Source organism: Oryzias latipes, chromosome 4 (genome assembly GCF_053564925.1).
Source record: "Oryzias latipes strain Hd-rR chromosome 4, Olatipes_Hd-rR_3.1".
NCBI lineage: Eukaryota > Metazoa > Chordata > Actinopteri > Beloniformes > Adrianichthyidae > Oryzias > Oryzias latipes.
Window position 1 is genome coordinate 9,629,590 of NC_136240.1, and position 24,241 is coordinate 9,653,830.

Genomic DNA, 24,241 nt, shown 5'->3' on the forward strand with positions numbered 1-24,241 from the left:
TGCACTCCACGTACCTATTTCTGCACTGAAAGTGATGGGGCGGTGGGCCTCCACTGCATTCCAAAGATACATCTGACTTAAATGTGAATATTAGCAGCACAAAGGAATATTATTTCTTGGAATATGGATGTTTGAATATTCTATTTTGCCAGATGGAAGCCTTGAATAATGGATGTTATTTAAGCTTGTATTATAGTATGCCAGATGGAAGTGTCGGATTTATAAGTTGAAGCTTTGCATCAACTTATAGGTCTTGTTTCATGGCGGTTCCAATTTATAGTTCCCCCTACGGCGTCTTTTTGGGCCAAATTGTCTCTGGGTTTAATTATACCTGGCTCACAAAACTGTTCTAGTAGATAGTGTCTTCCCTTTGTGGTGCTGTACTCTAACGGGAGCGGCCCCTACAGTCAATGGTGCCGGGTCACACATGGGGCCGGGAATGTTTTTGGCCGAGAGAGACATAAACACCACATATTTCAAATGTAATTTCGTGAAAACCATACAATATTAATTTAAAACTAAAAATACAAGTGAATGTGTGTTTTTTATGTAATTTCAATAATTTTAAAGTGCAATAAGTCTGTGGATTCTTTTTAATAACATTGTTATTGTAGCAGATCGAGTTGGACTGGGTGGCTGTTGTCAGGTCGCGTTCTAAGTTCCGGAGTTCATTGAACGGATCAAGCAAAGATGCTGGTTGGGGAGTTTGGACCAATGGGATTCAGCTATGGGCCCAATAAGGGAAATAGGATGGCTTGTGCAGGAGCAGGGGAAAAAAAAGTTGAGAGGGAGCACTTAGGGGAGATTTTGGAGTCGCTGAATAAGTTGTAGAGCGTTGGTTACGGCCTACAGTAACCAGAATAAAGAACCTTAAAAGTGGTTAAGTCTCTGTGCCTCAGTGTGGGAAAGGGACGCTACATTCTGCTGTTGCTAATAAACTATGATTTCTTACCATTAATGTTACTTCTGGTGCTGCATTGTGGTTTTGCTGATGGACTTGTCTGGTTGATAAGTGATGAGTTGAAGCTTCATGCAGGCGTTGAGACTTTCATCAGTTAAACGTGATCGTAGGTTGATCTCAATGTTCTTTAGATGTAAAAAAGACTGCTCACATGCATACGTGGAGCCAAACATTGTCAGTACAGCAATATTCACACAATGCAGTTTGTGATATTTGACGGGCAGCAAGCTCTAATCAGTGTGCATTTCACCTTGCTGCCTGAGCCCCCTATCCCTGCCCTTTTCCTTAACACATGCGGCTCTGTCCCAATGACAGGAGCGTACAGCTGCAGGGATGGCAATTCGCAGGTTTCAAGCTAATACAAACTCTGTGATATAATTGATAATAGTAAACTGATAGTGGCGCAGATTTTTCTTTCTCTCCTGTGGTTAGGGGTCGAAAAAGAATACTACCAACGTATTCCCTGCGTGTCGTAAAAGGCGACTAAAAGGGATGGAGCGAGAGGACTGGGAATCCTCTCCCCTGTAACTACATTCCTAACTACGGCCAGGGCAGAGTTGGGAAGGGGAGATTACCTCCCTAAACCCTTAAGATTGGGTCATGTCTATGAAGATTGGGTCGTTGAATATGCGGGGGTGTAGTACGGATGGAAGCAAAAGAGATCTGATTGGAAGGATGTTTGGAAGGAGGGGAATGAACGTGTTAGCACTGAGTGAGACAAAGATGAGAGGGAAGGGTGAGTGTGTGTTTGGAAGTGTGAGTGGGAGAATGTCTGGTGTAGAGAGCGGGAGAGCAAGAGAAGGCGTGGCTTTACTGGTGAGCTGTGAGGTGAGACGATGTGTGGTTGAATGGAAGGAGGTTTCACCAAGACTGATGTGTGTGAAAGTGAAATTTCTGAAGGAGTTTTGGGTGTTCGTGAGTGCATATGGTCCTGGCAGTGAGAGGAATGAAGAGGAGAGAGTGACCTTCTGGAACGACTTGGATGAGTGCTTGCAAGGATTTGGAGCAAATGTGAATGTAGTACTGATGGGAGATCTGAATGCTAGAGTGGGTGATGAGAAATTTGAGGGTGTTGTTGGCGGGCATGGTGTTCCTGGAAAGAATGATAATGGTGAGAGACTGATAGGAATGTGCACTGAAAGAGAGATGGTGATTGGGAATACATGGTTCAGAAAGAAAGAGATCCATAAGTATACGTGGGTGAGGCAGAGGGGTGGAAGAGTGATTGATAAAGCACTGATGGATTATGTGGTGGTTTCAAAGGTTGCATGTAGTAGATTGCTGGATGTAAGTGTGAGGAGGGGAGAGAGTGGAGGTATGTCTGATCACTATTTGGTGGAAGGAACGTTGCGTGTGGGTATGCCATGGGTGAGATCGAGAAAGAGTGAGGAGGCAAGAGAAGTTCTGAGAGTGAGTGTTTTGAAGAACAGAGAGAAAATGTGTGAGTATCAGAAGGAATTAGGTGGCAATTGGAATATGGTGAAGGAGCAAATGGTTGTTGGAGTGGAGGAAGAATGGCAACAGTTCAAGAGTGCAGTGGTTGGATGTGCAGAGGAAGTGTGTGGTGTGAGACGTGTTGGGGGTGGTGTAAGAAAGGGAAGTGAATGGTGGTGCGAGGATTTAAGGTTGGCTGTAGCTGAGAAGAGATGTGCGTATGAAGTACGGCTGCAGAGAAAGGATAGGGAGTCATATGAGTCTTATAAGGAGAAGAAAAGGGATGCTAAGAGAGCTGTGCGAGAGGCAAGAGCGGCTGCGGACGAAAGGTGGGGCAGACAGTTGACTTATAATTTTCGAGAGAACAAGAAAATGTTTCGGAAGGAGGTGAAAAGGGTACGAAAGGGAGTGTCGGGGAGGGAGGAGAAAGTAAAAACAGAGGATGGAAGGATGTTGAATGAGGGGAACACAGTAAGACAAAGGTGGGCGGAATATTTTGAGAGGCTGCTGAATGTGGAGGAAGATCGGGATGCTGTGATTGGGATGGATGGAAGGGAAAGTAGACTGAATGTATTGGGAGAGTTGAATGAAACGTTGATTACAGGAGAGGAAGTTGAGCAAGCTGTGGGAAAGTTGAAAGTAGAAAAGACTGCAGGTGTGGATGGGTGTGCTGTGGAATGCCTGAAGTGTGGTGGAGTGATCGTGATTGAGTGGTTAGTGAGATTGTTGAATGTGTGTTTTGCAAGCGGGCAGGTGCCGCTTGATTGGATGAGTGCCTGTGTGGTTCCCCTGTACAAGGGTAAGGGTGATAAGTATGAATGTGGTAGTTTTAGGGGTATTAATCTGTTGAGTGCTGTTGGCAAAGTGTATGGGAGAGTGCCGATTAATAGGGTAGTGGAGGGGACTGAGTGTATGATTGGTGAAGAGCAGTGTGGTTTCAGGAGAAGTAGAGGTAGAGGGTGTGTGGATCAGTTGTTTGTTGTGAGACAAGTGTGAGAAAGGTTTTTGGCTAAGGGAAGGGAGGTGTTTTGGGCATTCATGGATTTAGAGAAGGCATATGATAGGATTGATAGAGAGGTGTTGTGGGTTGTGTTGAGTATGTATGGTATTGATGGTAGATTGTTGGAAGGTGTGAAGAGTTTTTATTGAAACAGTAGAGCGTGTGTGAGAGTGGGAAGTACCATGAGTGAGTGGTTTCCTGTGAGGGTTGGTCTGCGTCAGGGATGTGTGATGTCTAAGTGGTTGTTTAACGTGTATATGGATGGTGTGGTAAAAGAGGTGAATGAAAGTTTGTTAGGTACGGGTGTGAGCATGGTGAATACTGACGGCAGTGAATGGAGTGTGAATCAGCTGCTGTTTGCAGATGATACTGCACTAGTGGCTGACTCAGAAGAGGGCTTGGCACGTCTGGTTGAGGAGTTTGGAAGGGTGTGCGACAGAAGGAAGTTGAGAGTGAATGTGGAAAAGAGTAAGGTGATGAGGTGTACGAGGTTAAAGGGTGAACGTAGATTGAATGTGGCAATAAATGGGGAGTTGTTGGAAGAGGTAGAGTGTTTTCAGTATTTGGGGTCGTGTGTCTGTGTGGATGGTGGAATAGGGGGAGAGGTAGAGTTTAGAATGAACGAAGTACGAAAGATATGGGGGGGAATGAAGAGAGTGTTTGAATGTAGGTCACTGGGAAAGGATGCAAAAAGGAAATTGTATGAGGGTGTGGTGGTGCCTGCAGCGTTACATGGGGCTGAAACATGGAGTCTGAAAGTGGCGGAAAAGAGGAAGCTGAATGTAGTTGAGATGAGATGTTTGAGGAGTGTGTGGTGTGACGCGTATGGATTGTGTGAGAAATGAAGTTATCCGAGAGAGAACTGGTGTGATGCGAGAATTGGCATATAGAGCAGAGCAAAAGGCACTGGGATGGTTTGGCCATGTTGAAAGAATGGAAAGGGAGCGATTGGTAAAAAAAAAGTATACGAATCTGATGTGAATGGAGTGAGAATGAGAGGAAGACCGCGAATGGGATGGATGGAGGGTGTAAGGAGAGCGCTGAATGCAAGAGGGATGACTGTGGTGCAGGGGAGAGAGGCTGCTCAGGACAGGGATGGGTGGAGAGAGTTTGTGTATGAATGAATGGATGGATGTGGTAGAGGTCTGGTCTTGGGATAAAGCGGCAAGGGGAAACCAGCCTTGGCTAAGGCACTGCTGTGGAGGTGCCCACACAGGAGTGTGCAGCTGGCCCTGGTGCAGTGTGGTGTGGCTTAAACCAGGCCTTAGACCAGTCACACACACACACACACACACACACACACACACACACACACACACACACACCCACACACGCACACACACACTGAAGGAGGAGGGTTTGGGGAAGAGAAGGAGAGAGTTAAAAATTGTGTGCCCTGTCTAGGCTACCCCACCTTGGTGGGACACAGCCTTGATATACAGTGATCCCTCGCTATAACGCGGTTTACTTTTCTTGGTTTCGCTCCTTCACGGATTTGCATCGTGCATCGTGTTCTGCATTCTGATTGGCTAAAAAGTCACTCTGCTTCTTCTCTACCTGTGCGTCAATAACATTGCAGTTTAACATGTACACGTACGTAATACAGTTTGCCAAATTTACAACACGTACGTGCAAATTATCCTGCAATGTCGAGTTTCTCTAAAACCCATAGAAAAAAGAGCGACATCAACTGCCTTTCACTGTGTTCTTCTCCTGAACAAACACAGCTGCAGCACGGGCTTCAAAAGAAGAAAACACTGCAGAGCGGAGTCAGGGTGCAGCGGCTCAGTCAAGAGCAGTGAAATACACCTAAGTTACTGTTTGTCCCACTGTACTTTGTATTTTTTTTCATAATCATTTTAAATTTTCTCCCGTTTAATCCAATTCTTCGGGTCGAAGTGGGCGGGGCTAATCTCCGCGATTTGAAGTCTTCTGTTCACATCAATTATTCAAATTATTGTCAGTACAGTACAGAAGTTATTTGTTGAAAAAAACGATTCTAAGGTACTTTTATTTGTGAAACAAATGCTTGAGCCTGTAAAATGGTTTGTTCTTTCTTTTCAACGTATAATAGAGTATTTAATTGTAAAATAATTGTTAAAAAAGTAAAGGTTTCTACTTCACGGATTTTGCCTATCTCGGGTTCTTTTTGGAACGTAACCCCCGCGAAAAACAAGGGTTTACTGTATAGATAGATAGATGTTTAAAAAGTTAAAGTTAATTTAAAGTTATAAAGGTTTACAAGTTTAGCTTTAGTGTGTTCAATAAATGTTTATCTTGTTAGGCCCACAACCTAAAATGTGTTTTGGATTTAGGCCCCCTCTGCAACTGAGTTTGACCCCTTGTAATACGGGTCTAGAAAATTCATGCATTCTTTTTTGTGTAAAATGGGCAAATAAAAATAGGGCATACAAAAGTATGTCCTCAAATTGTGTTTGTGTGTGGTAGTGGTGGTGGTTGGGGGGGGGGGGGGGGGGGGGGGGGCTAGGAGGTTTTTAGTAAACAGGTCCTGTGGCGCCCTTCACACCACTTAGTACCCATGAAATAGCTCTCAGTCTCAAAAAGGTTGGTGACGCCGGGTCTAGTGGGTCTAGATGACCCAACTCCCAATGTTAAAGTGCCTAAGATAGCACAAGGGTTAATATCTTCCAAACCATGTGACCTTATGATTGCAAATATGACTTGTATTTTGGCCACATACACCATACACACAAAAATTGTATGTGAATTTTCATATTTTCAATAGCTCCTAAACCATGTGACCCAAAGACCCAAATCAGGCGGTTCGGGAGCTATTGAAAAAAATGACCAAATTTCATATGCAAACCTCTGGAATTTTGATATAAAAATTCATATAAAATATTTAAAATATTTGATTACAAAACAAAGTGGTGTGTCCCATGTTGGGAGGTCAGTACCACAATTCGGCATAGGTTTCATATCTTTGGGTCCTGCGGTCAAGGAGCTATGGCAAAAAATGACCAAATTTCATATGCAAACCTCTGGAATTTTGATATAAATATAAAATTCAATCTTGTATTATGTAAGATTACGAAACAAAGTGGTGTGTCTGATGTTGAGAAGTCAGTAAAACAATTTGGAATAGGTTTCATCTGTTTGGGTGATATTTTTTGGGAGCTATTGAAAAAAATGAACAGTTTTCAAATGCGAACTGCTTAAATTTTAATATAAAAATTAATGTAAATTTATATCATGTATTATTGCAGATTAAAGTAGTGTGTCTGAAGTTGGTATGTCAATACCATAATTCGGCATATGCTTCATCTGTTTGGGTCACGCGCTTTGGGAGCTATTGAAAAAACGATTAGATATCATATGCGTACATCTGGAATATTAATACAAAAATTCATATAAGATTTGTATCATCTAGAATTGCTAAACCAATTGGTGTGTCTGATGTAGGTATGTCAGAACAACAATTTGGCATAGGTTTCATGTTTTTGGGTCACGTGGTTTGGGAGCTATTGAAAAAACTGAACAGAATTAATTTGCATATTGCAGGAGTTTTTGTATAAAATTTCATATAATTTTTTTAATAAAATCTGTGTATGGTGTATGTTGGAGCCACAATTTCTTATATACAGTATTTGCAATCATAAGGTCACACGGTTTGCAAGCTATTCCAAAAACAAAACAAAACAGAATCTTTACTTCAAAACATTTTTCTTATCAAATATTGAGCATCTATGATGGCAAAACTTTTCCAATTAAAACATTAAAAAAATAAATAAGATTATTTAAACACAACATGAGTACATTTTTTGTATTAATTTTAACTTTAACTTTTCAAAGCATTTAGTCCTGGGGTTTGATATAAAATCTTCTCCATCTCATGCACTTGTTAATTTGTTGACGGTCCCTGAAAGACCTCACTTGAGATCCGCGCTGAATGTCTGTCGAATATCCAACCTAAAACTAACTTCACCGCAGTCTACTCTGTCCGATCTTTTACACGTGCTGCTCCATGTGTGTACGTCGCTGTGATGTGTCGCTGTCCGCAGTGCTCACACCTGTTTGACAGAAATCATTGTTTGTCTTTGTGGGTCCGCTTTCTTTGCTCTCTTTTTTGTCTTTTGTGTCCTCTAGTTTATGTGCCTCATGGTAGTGCTAATGATAATAATGTACACATTCTTATTTGACTTTTTCTCTTTAAGAAACTTGACACACTTCCCAAGCCTGAGAGAAATGAATGTGGAGATGGATAGGTTGTCAGAATTTGGAGAACTTCTCAGCAACTTAAACAAGGAGTTTGATTTGCGCTTTGTGGACTTTAAGAAGAAAGCAGATGACATGGAGCTTTTTTCTCAGCCCTTTAGCGTGAGCCCCGACTCAGTTCCAGAGAATTTGCAGATGTAGTTGAGTTTCGATGTGACACAGAGCTAAGAAGAACATTTGCATCACTACCCCTGTGGGACTTTTATCCACGTGTCAGTACAAAGATACCCACAGATGAGAAAAAATACACAAGTAATGCTATCTCTGTTTGGCAGCTCCTACATTTGTGAGCAAGCATTTAGTCTCATGAACCTGAACAAGATCAAACTCAGCGGGACCCTCACAGACTCACACTTGCAAGACATATTAACACTATTAGTGAGTAAGCTGCAGCCCAACATTCAGTCACTGATAAAATCAATAGACCAGCTCCATGTCTATCATTAAGGATCGCAGTTTAAAGTTTTCCTTGGGAAAAAAGTTTGTTTTAACTTGTTCTTGTTTTTCAGTAAAAGAATTCTAGTGAGGCCTTGCTGTTATATGGAAGGTTTGAAACAAGAATGTTTATTTTTGTGTGTTATCTTGATAAATACAGAATCAAAAATAAACACAGTAAACCATATTCTTTGTTTTCTGCTTTTACTTAATGACGTGCAAAAAACGTATTGTATTTGGTCCATAGATCAGGATCACATTTAGATTTTGGCCCTTTGAGCAAAAAGGTTTAGGCACCCCTGCTTTAGACACTGAGAACGCAGCTGTCTGTCCAACTGAACTGCGGTATCTGCTTCAGCTGCTGTTAGCTCTGAGCACGACTACACTAGCTAAGGTCTGCTGCCTGACTGTACTCCAGATACACCAGTTAAGTCCAAAGAAAAAAAGCTGAAATGTATTTGACTGAGTTACAGAACAACATTCTGGATGCAATTAACATGTGGGCAGATAATGCCTACTTTAAGCATTGAGGGCCTGAAGAAATCTCTGGTTCATCAGCTGTTTAAATAAAATGGATCTTTTTTTTTTTCAACTTGTCTTGTCCAACAGCCTCTTGTGTTGGACATATTTTACTGTTACAATAGGGCAAGGGTCGGCACCCCGCGACTCAGGAGCCCTAGTGGCTCCCTGGAGCATATTCAAAACTGTTTGAAAATGTAAAAAGATGTGGAAAAGAAATATATTTTTTGTTTTAATATGGTTTCTGTAGGAGGAAAAACAAGGCACAAACATTCTTTACATTTTCCAATGCTGTAAGAATGTGTAGAATAAATATAAAGCCCAGCAGGTACGTCACTTGCAGCGAAAAATTAGGAAGCCAAGCTGTTGATAAGTTGAGCTGTCAATCAACTAGCTACGCTGGAGAACTGTCCGTGACCCATACACCGTAAGACTCTGAACAGTTTCAGAGAGGAGGAGTCAGAAAGAGAAGCTGAGAGCTCAGTCTTCCTTCCAGCATACCAAGGGCATTACTTTTGAACACACACTACATTGAACATTGCACAGGGCTCATCAACCTCTCCCCCTCCCACACTCATGGTACAACATAAAGAAACAACATAACATGCAGAATAAATCAAGGTGGAAAAACAAAACCGCCATATGAAAAGAAACCTGGGCAAACAGAAACACTCATGCTGAGCCCTAATTAGATCTGGAGACCGCATCCCACAATCCCCTGCTGCTAACAGACCTAAAATAGACATGACCACCACTACTCTGTCAACGAAGATTTGCGTCATAGGCTGCGACACACGTTTCTACCAGCAGGGCTTTTTATTTTTTTTTATTTTTAGCGGACCGCTAGGCAGGTGGCTGATGTAAATCGAACCACCGTCAGTTCCGTGCATTGCTTGATGAAGTTGAAAGCGAATATTCCAATCTACTACACAACAAAGTCCGATGACTGTCCTGGGATGACATTTTGCGTCACTTTGCCGTCTGTTGCGAACACGTGAAAACATTCCTGAAAAGCAAAGACCTGAACTACCCGCAACTGGAAGAAACTGAGTGGCTCGAAAAGCTGCACTTTTTGGTGGATATGACTGTGACAAGCCACCTAAACGAGCTGAATGAAAGTCTCCAGGTGCCGCAAATGCTTGAAGGTGTTCTGTCATTCGAGCGCAAGCTGACTGTCTTTGCAGAGATGTACAGCGAAAGAAGAGGATGCTGCTGTGTTTTACCCTTGCACTGACCTGCTTGGCCTTTGCACAGAAATCAAACTTAACTGTATTAATTAGATTTTTTATACATTACCTTTTCAAAAGGTTGCTGTTTTCTTTTTTATAAACACAGGCTGCGTTTTATTGCACTCTGTGAGTTCCCAGAGAAGGGGCATGTCACGCACGTTCCATTTTATTGCTTTTTTGTTCGAATCCTCAAAATAAAAAATGCATCAAAAATTGGATTTCTTTATTACATTTCTTTAATTTATCAAAGCAATGAAACATATCTCATTGATAATAATAATGGATTACATTTATCTGTGCTTTTCCAGACGCTCAAAGTGCTTACATTGTGGCCATTATTCACTCACACTTGATAAGCTATGGTTGTAGCCACAGCTGCCCTGGGGCAGACTGACAGAGGCGTGGCTGCCTTTTCGCCCCTATGGCCACTCTGACCATCACCGGGATCATACATGCACATTCACACACCAGTGGAGCCACACTGGAGGCAAGGAGGGTGAGGTGTCTTGCCCAAGGACACAACGGCATTTGGCTGGTGGGAGCGGGGAATCGAACCGCCCACCCTTCGATCATTGGACGACACGCTCAACCACCTGAGCCACTGTCGCCCCATTGATATGAATCATGTCAAACTAGCACAACAGAGCAGTCACCTGACGCGTCGTTCTCCGCAGAATGCACTGCAGGGCAAATAAACATTTAATTGTTAATGCTCATTATGTATTTGTAGCAACTTAGTCATTCTGATAGTAGGCTAATATAGCTAATATAGATACATATTGCATGTGTTGCCTTCATTATAAGGCTTAAATAAGGCTTTTAACATTTTGCGTCTCCAGACATAGTTTTTTTCATCTCACCCCAGGGATTTCCGTCCAGTTGCCCTCACTTCTCACGTGATGAAGGTGCTGGAGAGGCTGGTGTTGGCTCAGGTGAGATTGTTGGAGAGCTCTTCTCTGGACCCCCTGCAGTGTGCCTACCGGCCACGCCTGGGGGTGGATGATGCTGTCATCCATCTGCTGCAGCTCATTCACTCACACCTTGATGGTGGTGGAGGCATGGTGAGAATCACCTTCTATGACTTCTCCAGTGCCTTTAACATCAACCAGCCTTCTTTACTGGGTGATAAGCTGCGGCTGATGGGTGCTGGTGCGTCCACCGTCTCCTGGATCACTGATTACCTGACAGACAGGCCACAGTTTGTCCGACTGGGCGGCGTCCTGTCTGACGTGGTGCTGCGTGGTGTGGGAGCCCCACAGGGCACTGTGCTCTCTCCATTTCTGTTCACCTTGTACAACTCAGATTTTCAGCACAACTCAGGATCATGTCACCTACAGAAATTCTCTGAAGACTCTGTGGTTGTGGGGTGTATAAGCGGTGGACGGGAGGAAGAGTACAGGAGGCTGGTGGCCGGATTTGTGGAGTGGGCTAGAGAGAATCACCTGCTGCTCAACGTGGACAAGACCAGGGAGATGGTGATCGACTTCCGGAGGAAAGGGACAGTCTTACAGCCCCTCTGCATCCTGGGTCCTGGGCAAGGATGTGGAAGTGGTGGAGGAGTACAAATACCTGGGTGTGACTATCGACAGCAGACTGAGCTGGAGGAGCCACAGCACTGCTGTGTACAAGAAGGCCTGCAGCAGACTCTACTTCCTAAGGAAGCTGAGGTCTTTCAATGTGTGCAGCAAGATGCTGGGGATCTTCTACCAGTCTGTGGTGGCCAGCACCTTGTTCTCATCTGTGGTCTGCTGGGGAAGCAGTATTGCAGTCAGTGACGCCAACAGACTGAATAAGCTGATCAGGAATGCGGGTTCTTTCATTGGCTGCTAACAGGAAACCTTTGAAACAGTGATGGAGAGGAGGTCACTGAACAGACTCCTTTCAATCTTCAACAACCCAGAGCATCCTCTCCACCCTGTTCTGGACAAACAGTGGAGCTCCTTCTCTAGGAGGCTCATACAGCTCCGCTCCAAAACTGCCCGGTACCAGAAATCCTTCATACCCAATGCAATAACCCTGTACAATAACTCACAATGCAAAAGATAACCTTTGCACATTTTTTATTATCTATTTATTTAGTTTTTTCTATTTTGCACATTTCTTTTGCACATCTTTTTACCTGCACTGTTCTGTAAATATTCTTTCATTCATTTTCCTAACCATTTTTCCCTTTCGGGGTCACGGGGCTGCCGGAGCCTATCCCAGCCACTTGTGGCCGCACTCGACAGGTCACCAGTCTGTCGCAGGGTAGAATGTCCACAAACACACACCCATTCACTCTCAAACCTATGAACAATTTAGAGTGATCAATTAACCTATGAAGCATGTTTTTGGACAGTGGGAGGAAGCCGGAGACCCCGGAGAGAACCCACGCATACACGGGGAGAACATGCAAACTCCACACAGAAAGGTCCCCCGTTGAAGTAGTTTTCATGTCCCCCAGCCGGGACTTGAACTGGAGGCCTTCTTGCTGTGAGGCAAGAGCGCTAACCACTGCACCACCGATTTGTAAATAGCTTTTTAAATTACACTACCTTATTGTTTGCATTTATGCTACATTTTCTTTGTTCTTGTTTTTTTATATTATTCTTAGTCTTTTTTCCCTCTGCTGTCAGTTGCTATGGTGACAAACAAATTTCCCACGTGTGGGATCAATAAAGTATTTCTGATTCTGATTTTTTGTTTTTTCGTCCAATTTGGCTCTTTCAACATTTTGGATTGCCGACCCCTGCAATAGGGGTTATGAATTTTTTGACACACTAGGTGTATATTTAAATAAACCCCTAATGTAATTTATGCTAAACTTTATTCATCTTACTTATTTCTGTAACAGTCTTTTGTTGGACCGGACAGAAAAGAAAAGAAGGAAAGAAGAGAGAGGGATGCCAGGGGTGTGTCATGGTGCCTCTGTCCTCCTCCTCCCAGCTCTGCTCTGCTCCTGACTCACAGCTGTGACTACTCACATCATCAAGACACCTGCTTCATAAGGAGACCCAGCTCCAGCATTCTTCACCAGTTTGTTAACCCAGATGGTGCCTAGTCTTACTGAGATCCACGTCTGGCTCCCCTTGTCTCGTGCCTCGCTAATCTTGTCTTGTCTTCTGTGCCTCAGGTTTACCTCATGCCACGAGAGTCACCTGAGTCTAATACCACCTCGAGCAGCAGCATCATTCCTCTCACGCTGACACCTTTCACCTTCAAGAGCCACAGCCTCTGTGCTCCTCAAGAGCTCCAGCCATGAAATTCATCAAGAACTCCAGCCTCGCCTCTCATTAGAACCACAGCCACGCCACTTATCCTGAACTCCAGTCTCACCTTGAGAAGCACAGCCATGCTCCTCACCTCGAGCGCCAGCCGCACTCAGCGCCAAGTTTCTCTGCCAAGATCTACAGCCACGTTTACCCACAGTCTTGCCTGGATCAGTAAAATAAATATTCTTACTTACCAACCACTCACCTGTTTCCTCTTTCCGGGTTTCAGCATCTGGGTCCGTCTCGTGTTCTGACCATCCAACGCTGATTGGATGATGATGTTTGTCAATGATTTGAACTGAAAAGTATTTTAAATGAAGCGATGCCAGATTTTATCGTCCAAACAACAATGTACCATATTAATCCATGTAATTCACATTTACATATTAAATCAAAAATGCAGCCAACGGATAATGAAGGTTTAAATTATTTTTTTAAATATTTCGTCTGAAGCAGAACGGTCACCCAGAAGTAGTTTGTGTGGATGACGTTTGTTCTACAGGTAAACAATGAAAGGGAAGGACGAAAGGATAAAACGTTAACTTAAATGTTAATCTTTGAATATTTAGCGGATGTGATGACAGAACGCACACAGAAATATCAACACCAACCAGGTTTACAAATGTTTCGAAATGTCGTGAGAGGATTCTGTCTGAAGCAGCAGCTGCGAAGAAACGGGTGTTAAAGACTCAAAGACGGTGCACTTTAGGAAATGCAGTCCCGCCATCCGCAGATAAGGTATGGAGGCACATTTGTTTGATCTAATTAATGCAGCATTAAACGTGATTTCTAGGTGGGTGTTTACAGACAGATCCAAGATCCTTCAGTCATACGTTAATGACAGGTTACCTCATCAGCTGGAGAGGGGGGGTCACGTGGGCAGGATTCTCAGACAGGTGTACCAGCTGCATAAATAAGCAAAGCTGTCAGGTAAACTGCAGCAGTTTGTGTCTCAGAATAACATTTATGAATGCTTCTTATTCACACTATTAAGATCTGTGACTTTAGAGTGTGTCAGTGCACAGAAACATGACAGTAAATGACTGGATGTGCACATCATCAGACACCACGTCCAGGTGTGTAACTAACGGTGGCAAAGTCTGTAGTCTATAAAAATTCTTTAAAAAAAACAATTTAGTCTTTCAGGCAGAGGAGGAATACCAAAGTGTTTTAGAATGTATTTTTATAAGACTGAAATAATGTATTTTATTCAGAGTTTGGTGTTTTGAACCCTCCCTAATGAATTTCTGGTAGAACCCATTTTCTCCTCATTTTGATGAACTCAACTTTTTCCTGAATGAAAGATGAACGGCAGCTGATTTTTTTCTGTCAGGGATTTTTATTTATTAATTTATTTCTGTCAGGGATTTCAGTGGAGCTGGAGTCCAGTGCAGAGGAAGGAAGCTGCAAGCATGTACGAGCAGGAACTGGCGTCCCTTACCTGTGCATCTTCCTCTGGATGTGATGCTGAGCAGCAATGTGGACAAAACTTCCCTGACATGACTCTTTTTGATATAGTTGTTAAGCACAAACAGACTTTTCCCAGATGCATTTTTTCCTCTAATAGATGTGACTGACAGGTACGCTGAGTAAATGCTGAATATAAACGTAACATTTGATTGACTGCATGAAGAAGCCCATAAAGGAAAATCCACAAGTGTTTCTTTGTTTCTGTTACTGAATAACGTATTCATGTTAAGTTTTCAATAAATATACTGCATTGCTATGAAACAAATTTGTTTATTTTCATATCCATTATTACAATCCTCACATCAACATTCAGTTTTTTCATTGACAAAGAAACATTTCTAAACTTCACCTGCAGAAATATCACATGTTAATTCAATTAAGTATTTTATAAACTTTAAAAGTTCATTTTTAAGTGTCAGTTCATGCATGGTTCAAAAATATACAATGCACTTAGTTTAATATTATTTCCCATAATAACTTGTTTACTGATTTCAATCTTAAAGTACATTTTAGCAAGACTGATGCCATATAATTACTGTATAAATCACAGAATCAGGCTCGGAGCTTTTTCTCTCATGTTGTCACCGAAAACAGTAACGGCTCATGTGAAGACAGTTCATATCCATAAACAATTATCTTTTGAAAGCAGCACTTTCATTTAACATCCTCAAATTAACATCCTTAGAGACATGTGACTGACAAAAGAAAAGATCACAGAATTGATTCTTACCTGGATAATGACGATAAATGACAGCATGAGCCTCACAGCTATAGACATTAGCGCACGGCGTTCATCGTAAAAGTGCACACAAACTACTTCCGGTTGATTCGTGGGTCAGGCGAAATGTAAAAAAATAATTTAAAAGTTCATTAACAGTTTGTTGCATTTTTGATTTAAAATTTAAATGGGAATTACATGGATTATTATGGCACATTGTTGTTTGGACAATAAAATCCGGCATTGCTTCATTTAAAATACTTTTCAGTTCAAATGATTGACAAACCTCATCATCCACAGCGTTGGCCCATAGTACCTGCCTCTTCCGGTTTGGAAATGTTTTTCATTTTTGAAAATTTTGTTTTCTGGAAATTAATTCTGTCTTCTGAAATGTTTTTCATTTTTCAATTTTTCATTTTGTTTTCTGAAATGTTTTCATTTTTTAATATTTCATTTTGTTTTCTGGAAATTCATTTTGTTTTCTGAATTTTTTTTTTTTTTCATTTTTGTTTTTTAAGTTTGGGTTTCTGAAATTTTGTTTTGTTTTCTAAAATGTAATACTGCTTTTTAAATTGTTGTTGTGATCTTAAAAATGTTTTTGTATCGAGTTGAATGGTTTGCACTTCAGGGCCACCGTAGGTCAAAGATGTTCTGGAGAAACGGTCTATGTTCCACCAACATGATATGTTCTACTGAAATTTAGAGGAAGGCAGTGAAATAACAGAGTGCATCCTGTCCTGTTATCTATTCAATTTATCTATTTATTTGGAAACCATGACAGCAGTCCACATGTGACGGTCTAAAGTTACTTACTCGGAGGCTTTCACAGATCAAAACGGCTTCATTTTCGATAAAAGGCGACAAAATACAAAAAGTTTATTCATCAACTACAGACTGTTTTCTGTTGATACTAAAGATATTCATCACATGATGAAAAATGAAACAAGCTGCAAACACTCAATCATTCAGCATAAAGGATGTGGTCTGACGTGGAGATCAGATAAATGATGATCTGATCATAGCAGCGGGCGGCACATGTATAAATATCTGTCAGGCAGAGACTCTCTGAAGCTTAAGTGTGATTTCCTGACACCATGAAGGTTCTGGGACAGTTTCTGCTTTTCCATGCTCTGATTTGTGCTGCATCACATGGTAGGAAAATGAATTTATTTGTAATTCTCCAACAAATGGATAAACAGCAACCTGATTTCATTGTACAGTTCAAGGAAGTGTCATCATCAAGGGGGATCTTGCTCCAGAAGGTTCCATGCAGTTCATGGTGTCCGTCCAGAACAAAAATGGTCACGTGTGTGGAGGCTTCCTCATCAGCGAGGACTTTGTGGTCACTGCTGCTCACTGTGACATGTGAGAAAATAGACTTCACAAATAATCTCATCAAGGCCTGTCAGTCAGTTTCTGACTTATAAAACTATAAATAACTGTCCAATTCCTAATCCTTCAGTGGTTTGAAGCACGTCATTCTGGGAGGACACAACTGGAAGAACAGCAATGCCAAGAAAATTGAAATAAGCAACCAATGCAAGTACAAAAATTACAGTGATGTTGGAAATGGTTCCGACATAATGCTCCTTAAAGTAAGTATACATTTAGGTAATCCAGAGGTTCTGCTGTTAATAACATGCTTATGGTTTTGAGCTTTTCTTATTTCTGCTAGCTGGCCCCACCTGTGCTATGGATTCTTCCAATTGAATTATCACTGAACGCTTTTCACCGTCTGAGGAGTTAAAACCGAAAATGTCTGTGTTGCAGTTGGCCAACAAAGCTCCCATGGGACAGAACATTAAAACAATTCCACTGGCAAAAAAGAACACGAACTTGAGTGTAAATCAGGAGTGCTCTGTGGCTGGATGGGGGAAGACGGTGAGCACTGGCGGTCTTGCGGATGACCTGAGGGTGGTGAATGTGTCCATCATAGATCACAATGACTGTCAGCAGAGTTGGGGCCGCCTTCCCCCCAATGTGATCTGTGCAGGTGGAAAGTATACAGACAAAGGATTCTGTCAGGTCGGTTTTCTCAGTAAAACAGTTTGTAAATTTGACAGATTAATTGAGTGTTTAATGATGTCTGCTCTTTACAGGGGGATTCTGGTGGTCCTCTGGTGTGCAACGGCAAAGCTGTGGGCATTGTCTCTTTTAACAAAAACAACAACTGCACATACCCTGATGTGCCCAACGTCTACACGGACATCAGAGAATATGTTGACTGGATCAAATACATCACCATAGTAAACTCGTGCCCCCTGTGAAAGTTTTTTCCAAAGATTTTTGATAATTTTAGCCAATAAAATAGTAAAAAAATGATTTTACTGTTTGTAAGTCATTCCAAGTATCAGCTGTTTGATGTACTAATGATTTTTAACAGTTGTAGACATGGAGTCCACATTTAAAAAGATTAAAAACGAAGATGCACAAAACCTGACTTTTCTTTTTTAATTGTTTAAGAATAAAAAACTTCCTGCAGAAAACAAAACCGTTTTTTTCCAAACCCTAACCGGATTCAGAACCACTGTCGTCTGGGGTGCAATGGAACCACGGCTGCTATAAAGGTTTCCTTTCTTTCTCTCACTGGAACTTCCCTGTTCTCCAAACGCGGATCAGGACTCGATCTTCATGACGTCCCACAAGTGTCTCTTTGGCCTTTCTGGAAATATTCAGAAAAATTCTCGGGAACACATTTGTAAAAGAGCCTCATGTCAATAAAACTGTTGACAAAGTCAGTCCCTTTCACTGTGACCCCTCCAGAACCTACAAGAAGATACACAACCTGCTCTGTGTTTCCTCACACTCAGGGAGGAGGTCTTCACAGTGACATTTTAAATACGTAAAACAAAACTCTGGAGGAAGATAACTTACTGTAAGGGGAAATTTCTAAAATATAGCCAGTGTGTGTGCGCTCGCCAGACTTCTCTGATCGTCAGATAAACTCGTCAGACTCCTGAAAAACGGGTTAAAGTCTGAGGCTGAGCATCAACCCCCAGAAAAAAACTGCTTACTGTGATAGTTTTGTTGCTTTCGTCTACTGTAATATGAATGTAAAAATGTGTCTAAATGGACGAGCTTGTAGATTTGATAATAGAATAAAATAGAATGTGAGAACTTGCGCTGATCTGCATCTGTGTGTATAATAATAATAATAATAATAAATTTTATTTAGAATGCGCTTTACATTTTAGATAAAATCTCAAAGCGCTACAATGGAGGCAGAAATAAAAATGATTTACAATAAGAACAAGGTAAGACAAAAATAAAACAACAATGAAAGTACTAAAAAGCATTATTAAAAAGGAAAGTTTTTAAGCCTTTTTTGAATGTGCCAAGGCTTTGTGGGGCTCTGAGGGATTGTGGAAGATTGTTCCAGAGTCGAGGGGCAGCAGCCTGAAAGGCTCTGTCTCCCATAGTGGTTAGCCTGGTCCTTGGCTGATGAAGGCAGTGTGTGAAATTGGAACAGAGGAGTCGTGAAGTGGCTTGCGGGAAAAGGAGCTCACTGAGGTAGGCAGGGGCAGTTCCATGGACACATTGGTAGGTGAGGAGACAGAGTTTGTATTGAATTCTGGAACGAATGGGTAACCAGTGAAGTGACTGAAGGACAGGAGTGATGTGGTCAAATTTGCGTCTCCTTGTCAGGACCCTAGCAGCGCAGTTTTGGATGTGCTGGAGCTTTTCCAGGCTCCTGCTAGGAATCCCAACAAGGAGAGCATTGCAGTAATCTAGTCTCGAGGAGATAAAAGCATGGATTAGTTTTTCTGCATCAGACTGGGTGAGTGAGGGGCGGAGCTTTGCAATGTTTTTCAGATGGAAAAAACAGACTAGAAATAAATTAAATTAATTTTTAAATTAAAAAATGTAAAAATCTTTTGCCGCAAAGTCTGACAAACAAAATCAGAAATGATAAATTCCCATTTGCCTGTGTTTACTTCATGTCTCGATAACTTCTAGAAAACGTTCAAATGTGATGGCAAGTATCTCAATCATTTTGTATTAATACAGAGTGAACAAATGTATTTTAAAAAATGAACAAATAAAAGTTTTTTTTTGCTTTTTAATTAAAATTGGTCTCTTCCAGCTGTAAATGCAGACAGCAGCAAGACAGCTGCCAAGTGATCGTCAACAGGTGCAAGCTCGGGGAAAACATCTACATTTATATGAGCTGGTAATGAAGACTCGTCAGCAGATTCATGCCACATTATTGGAAAATTCCATCTTTATTGTATTTTTTTTAAAATGTTAAGACATATGATTCATTATAAAGGTTCTCAATAGTTCTGAAGACACAAACCTCTTGTCACCAAACTTTCTGTACTGACTAATCATGACCAATTATCCAACTACAACAAAGATGTCATAAATTCCCTTTGTTTGTTTTTTGGAAGAGTTTTTTCAAATTTAAATATGGATCATATTTGGTCAAAAATGCTGAATAAAGATACTGAATCTACAATCTTTTCTGTAGTAGGACAATAGGCCCATGAATGCAGATGGGAGCATTGATGTCATCAGGTCACCTGAGCAAAGTTAGCTGGCAGCTTAAAGATGAGACGACCCTTCATATGTCGCTTAGTGGAGAACTCCTTAACGTGGCGTCTCCCTTTGACCTCTGGCTCTTTTATCATCCTGAAGAAGTTCATGTTCTTTTTTGTTTGCATCACCGCAGCAGGTGACCTTCATCCATTTCACTCCTGTAGTTTGATTCACGACTTTGACATCTTCCTATTTGTTTGTGTCTTACTTTCTATTCTTTGAACAAAGTAAAGGTAATACTCATTTTTCTATTCCGTTTAGTCCCTTTCTGGGTCACGGGGATGCCGGATCCTATCCCGGCCACTTGTGGGCGAAAGCAGGGGGCACACTGGACAGGTCGCCAGTCTGTCGCAGGGTAGAATGTCCACAATCACACATTCATTCCCTCTCACACCTATGGACAATTTAGAGTTTTGTACATGCTCCTATGATGCTCCTATGAACATGCTCCTATGAAGCATGTTTTTGGACGGTGGGAGGAGAGAACCCACACATGCATGTGGAAAACGTGCAAACTCCACACAGAAAGGTTCCCATTGATGTTGTGTTTTTCATGTCCCCCAGCTGGGACTTGAACCGGGGGCCTTCTTGCTGTGAGGCAAGAGCGCTAACCGCTGCGCCACCGTGCAGCCCACAGGTAATACAAAATGTGCACTCTACAAACAGAACAAGGATCACAAGATATTTGGAGAATTTGCTTGACCTTTGACCTCAGAAGTCTACAAGTGTAACCCAGGAGTACTTTGTGGCAGGCTGTGTCCCCAAATGGAGACTAGATTTGGTAGTAGTAAAAGGCTGTGTCCGAATTACCGCCCTAACCCCTAACTACTAAAACCCTATATAGTGCGGCACTATATAGTTCTCTATATAGTTCTCTGAATTTTCAAAGCAATTCGGACACCCGTGCTCACTAGTTTTCTCTTTCGGGTGTTTTCAAATGGCGCTTGGCACGAAAACAAAGTGGCGCATTACCGCCACCACTTGGTCTGGAGGGGAACTACTTCTATTTAACGCGGAGAATGACAACCATTTATCAAAGTAAAAATATAATAAATATGAACATTTTATGAAGACTATTTATGAATCTGCTGTGTTCTGATCATGGAAAATGTGGCTGATTTATAAATAATAAAATTACAAACACATTGGTGGTGATTTTATGTATTTGTTGATAAATAAACCCCCATGTTATTACTCCATGGCAATATTTATTTTTGTGCCGCTGTACGATTTACGGGCTCTTGCGAGGAGGCATTTTTTTTCTGTAGTTTTCTTTTCTACCTTACTGAAAATAGCTTTATATATGAATCTGTCCGTGTTCCTGGCAATAATTCAACCGTTTTTCGTGAGATCAAACCAAAAACGAGCAGATGTGCAGCATCACAGGACAGCACGGAGGAGGAACAGACGTCTCAGAAGATTTCCTCTGGATGCCCCTGACCAGACATGAACAATCTGTGAGTTAATTTTAAAGTTTTTTTATTAGTTCAATTTAAGCATTTGTTACTAATTGTGCTCAAGGTTACACAGTCTGCTGGGTAAGAGTTTAACATTCTCTTTTAACACTGGACTATGAACTGTATAGTCTAACTACATGAAACACTTTTGAGATCAAAGTTTAGTATTTTTTATTCAGAGTCAAACCATATCACTTGTTTTAAACAAAAATACTTTAATTTTTAAATATTTATATAAAAATCCAAAAACCCAGCCAAAAAAAACACGAGATTTTCCAGCATTTATAAATACGTCATAAACTAAAATGTAAGACATCAGAATAAAATGAAACATTCAAAAAAAATCAGATTTAATTTTCTCAATGAAATAATTATTTTTCTATTTTACAGGGTCTTCCACGTCTCTACTGCTTTGCCAACATAAAGGTGTCTGTCGTGGCCCTTCACGCTGACGCTCAGTCCGACACAAAACCAGACCGGCAGACCTGCAGATCGGTTGACCCGCAGGACCATTGAGCATCTGGTGGAGCAGCTTCGGGTTCCTCACACTCTGGGGGGGGGGCACAGGAGAGTGAGGTCCTGGTGTTTCTTTTCTGGCTGGCATGTGGCACATCATACAGCGTGGTAGCCAGGGCCTTTGACATGCCACGGTCCACTGTGAGCGACGTTGTCCACAGGACGGCAGACCGCATCCTCCAGCTGATGAGCAGGGTCACCCAGCATCCAGTGGGAATGAACTGCCATTAGTCACCTCTGGTTTTATAGCAGCTTGCTTGGTCTTCCACCTTCCAAAAGGTCGTGGGGAAGATTGATGGCTGCCACTGAAGAATAAAGGCCCTAAAAGAAAATGCAGCTTGTTATTTTAACAGGAAGCTTTTTTATTCCATTCAACTGCAGGCTGTATGTGACTCTGATGCAAAATTTATAGATATTTTTGTTGGGAATCAAGGATCAGTCCACAGTTCACAGGTTCTATGTAAAAGCCCAATTTATGTAAATCAAACATTACCCAACTGAAGGATCCTTTTGGGTGATGGTGGGTATCCCTGCATTGCTCATCCCATCACACTGCTGACACCCTACAGGGAACCCATGAGGAATGCGGTTCAGGCCCGTTACAACCAGCACCACGCCAAGGCATGCTCTGTGGTGGAGAAAGAGGATTTGGCATTATAAAGATGAGGAGGAGAGCAATATTTCTGGGGGCACTGGAAGTAAAACCAACCTCTGCAATGAAAATCATTGCCTGCAGTTCAGTTCTGCACAATATGTGCATCAGAGAAGGGGACTGCTTGGAGCCACAGATGTTGAGCCACAGCAGGAACCAGTAGGACGGGTAAAGTGGCGTCCGTCTGCGAGGACAGATTTCTGCTTTCCTTTTAGCTCCAACTGTGACACACATGACTCTAGAAGACCAGGATTATTGTTAAGATGTATAAAAATAAATGTTAACATATAAAACGAAATTGTAAATATGTACATTTGATATTTATATGAAAATCCTTTTGAGATTGTTAAAAATGGCTCAGATTTAAATAATACATGTAAATAATTCATTTTTGTTCATGCATTTATTAAACAAATTGCAAAAACAACGACGACGTTACATTTTGTGAGTAATATTTTAAACTCAGGTAAGCTTAACAGACTCTCCTGTCACTCTGTCCCTTCTTGCTCTCTCCTCCTCTCCTCTTTCAACAACAACCTTTACCCCAACATGACAACGATTACAGTTTAATGATAAATAAATACAAATCTGATCAAGTGTCTCTTACTCCCATCCGGCACCAGCTTGCCTGATAACAAACAGGCTATCTGTCTCCATCCACATATGGATCAGATTTTCCTTATCCTCGTCTGTCCCTACATATATAAACACATTTAAAAAATGTGTTAATAACTTATGACTACGGTTAGAACTCACTGCTTTTTGATGTACTATCAACAGCGTTTGTTTTTAGCCTTCAATGCTAATTCGCGCTAGCGTTAGCTTTAGCATTACCGAAATTGATGAGCTTCAAAACAATGTAGATAGTCGATTGAGGAATATAACATATTAAACACATCATCTTACGTATTTATAAATATATTTTACAACATATACAAGATACTTTTAAATATACTTACATTTTTAAGTCCTCTTTCTAGCGCAACCGTCCGCCATCTTTGAATAATTCAAACGCAGTGTATTGTGGGTCACACGCAATGCATTCTGGTATGAACGCAGTGCACTCTGGGCAATATTCGCCGATCGAGTGAGCATCGATCCACACTGGTTTTTCGTAGAGAATTCTGGGAAATTTCTAGTGCACATGATTTTTGAACTGTAGATTCGGACAGCACTACAAAATGGCGACCGCACTATATAGTGCACTATATAGGGGTTAGGGCGGTAATTCGGACACAGCCAAAGTGAGCGACCTTGGGAGCATTTCGGGCAGGAAACTCAGGCAGGCCTTACTTAGGCCACTCCCCTAGGGCGGGTCAGTTAATCAACTCACCTGTGCAGCATCCTATTTAAGTCCAGGTGTGTCAGTTGTTCATCCTTCTTTACTGCAGCACTGCATTTCTTCAACACCAGGACAAAAAACCACGGCGAGGCCTCGTTTAGAAACTACAGGCCTCGTCTGTGGAATAGTCTGCCTGAAGATGTGAGGGCTTCATCAACTGTGGAGGTTTTTAAAAAGAAACTAAAGACACACCTTTTTAAATTAGATTTTAATTAGATTTTATGCCTTTTTATGTTTTATGATGTTTTACTACATCATTTTTATCATTTTACTTGTTTAATCTACTATTTTCTATTCTTATATTTTCTGATATTTTATCACATATATATTTATTCTTCATTCTTTTTTACGTTTTATGATGTTTTTGCACATCATTTTATTATTATATTTGCTTAATCAAGATTTATATTTTACCACATATTCTTTTTATTTCAAATTAGACTGTTTTCGAGTGTTTTCTCACCCTCGGCTGGGGTGTTTGG

General features: G+C 41.4%; 1 protein-coding gene and 2 long non-coding RNA genes across 3 annotated transcripts; 2 read left to right on the forward strand and 1 right to left on the reverse strand.

The window, feature by feature from the left end:
• The first annotated feature begins 1,586 nt into the window (after positions 1 to 1,586).
• On the forward strand, positions 1,587 to 13,265 carry LOC111947349 (uncharacterized). The gene is made up of 3 exons (XR_013655715.1): positions 1,587 to 2,724; positions 12,648 to 12,846; positions 12,927 to 13,265. It is a non-coding gene; the product is annotated as an uncharacterized LOC111947349 (long non-coding RNA).
• Positions 13,266 to 15,628: 2,363 nt separating this feature from the next.
• LOC111946256 (mast cell protease 1A-like) lies at positions 15,629 to 17,688 on the forward strand. Its single transcript, XM_004067830.4, has 5 exons — positions 15,629 to 16,405; positions 16,474 to 16,618; positions 16,716 to 16,848; positions 17,024 to 17,278; positions 17,353 to 17,688. Exons 1-5 carry the CDS (start codon positions 16,348 to 16,350, stop codon positions 17,518 to 17,520), a joined length of 759 nt encoding a protein of 252 aa, XP_004067878.1. The 5' UTR covers positions 15,629 to 16,347; the 3' UTR covers positions 17,521 to 17,688.
• A 3,707-nt stretch (positions 17,689 to 21,395) lies between these two features.
• On the reverse strand, positions 21,396 to 23,657 carry LOC144992012 (uncharacterized). Its single transcript, XR_013655716.1, has 3 exons — positions 23,377 to 23,657; positions 22,475 to 22,655; positions 21,396 to 22,393 (listed from the first exon to the last, which is right to left on the reverse strand). It is a non-coding gene; the product is annotated as an uncharacterized LOC144992012 (long non-coding RNA).
• Positions 23,658 to 24,241: the final 584 nt, after the last annotated feature.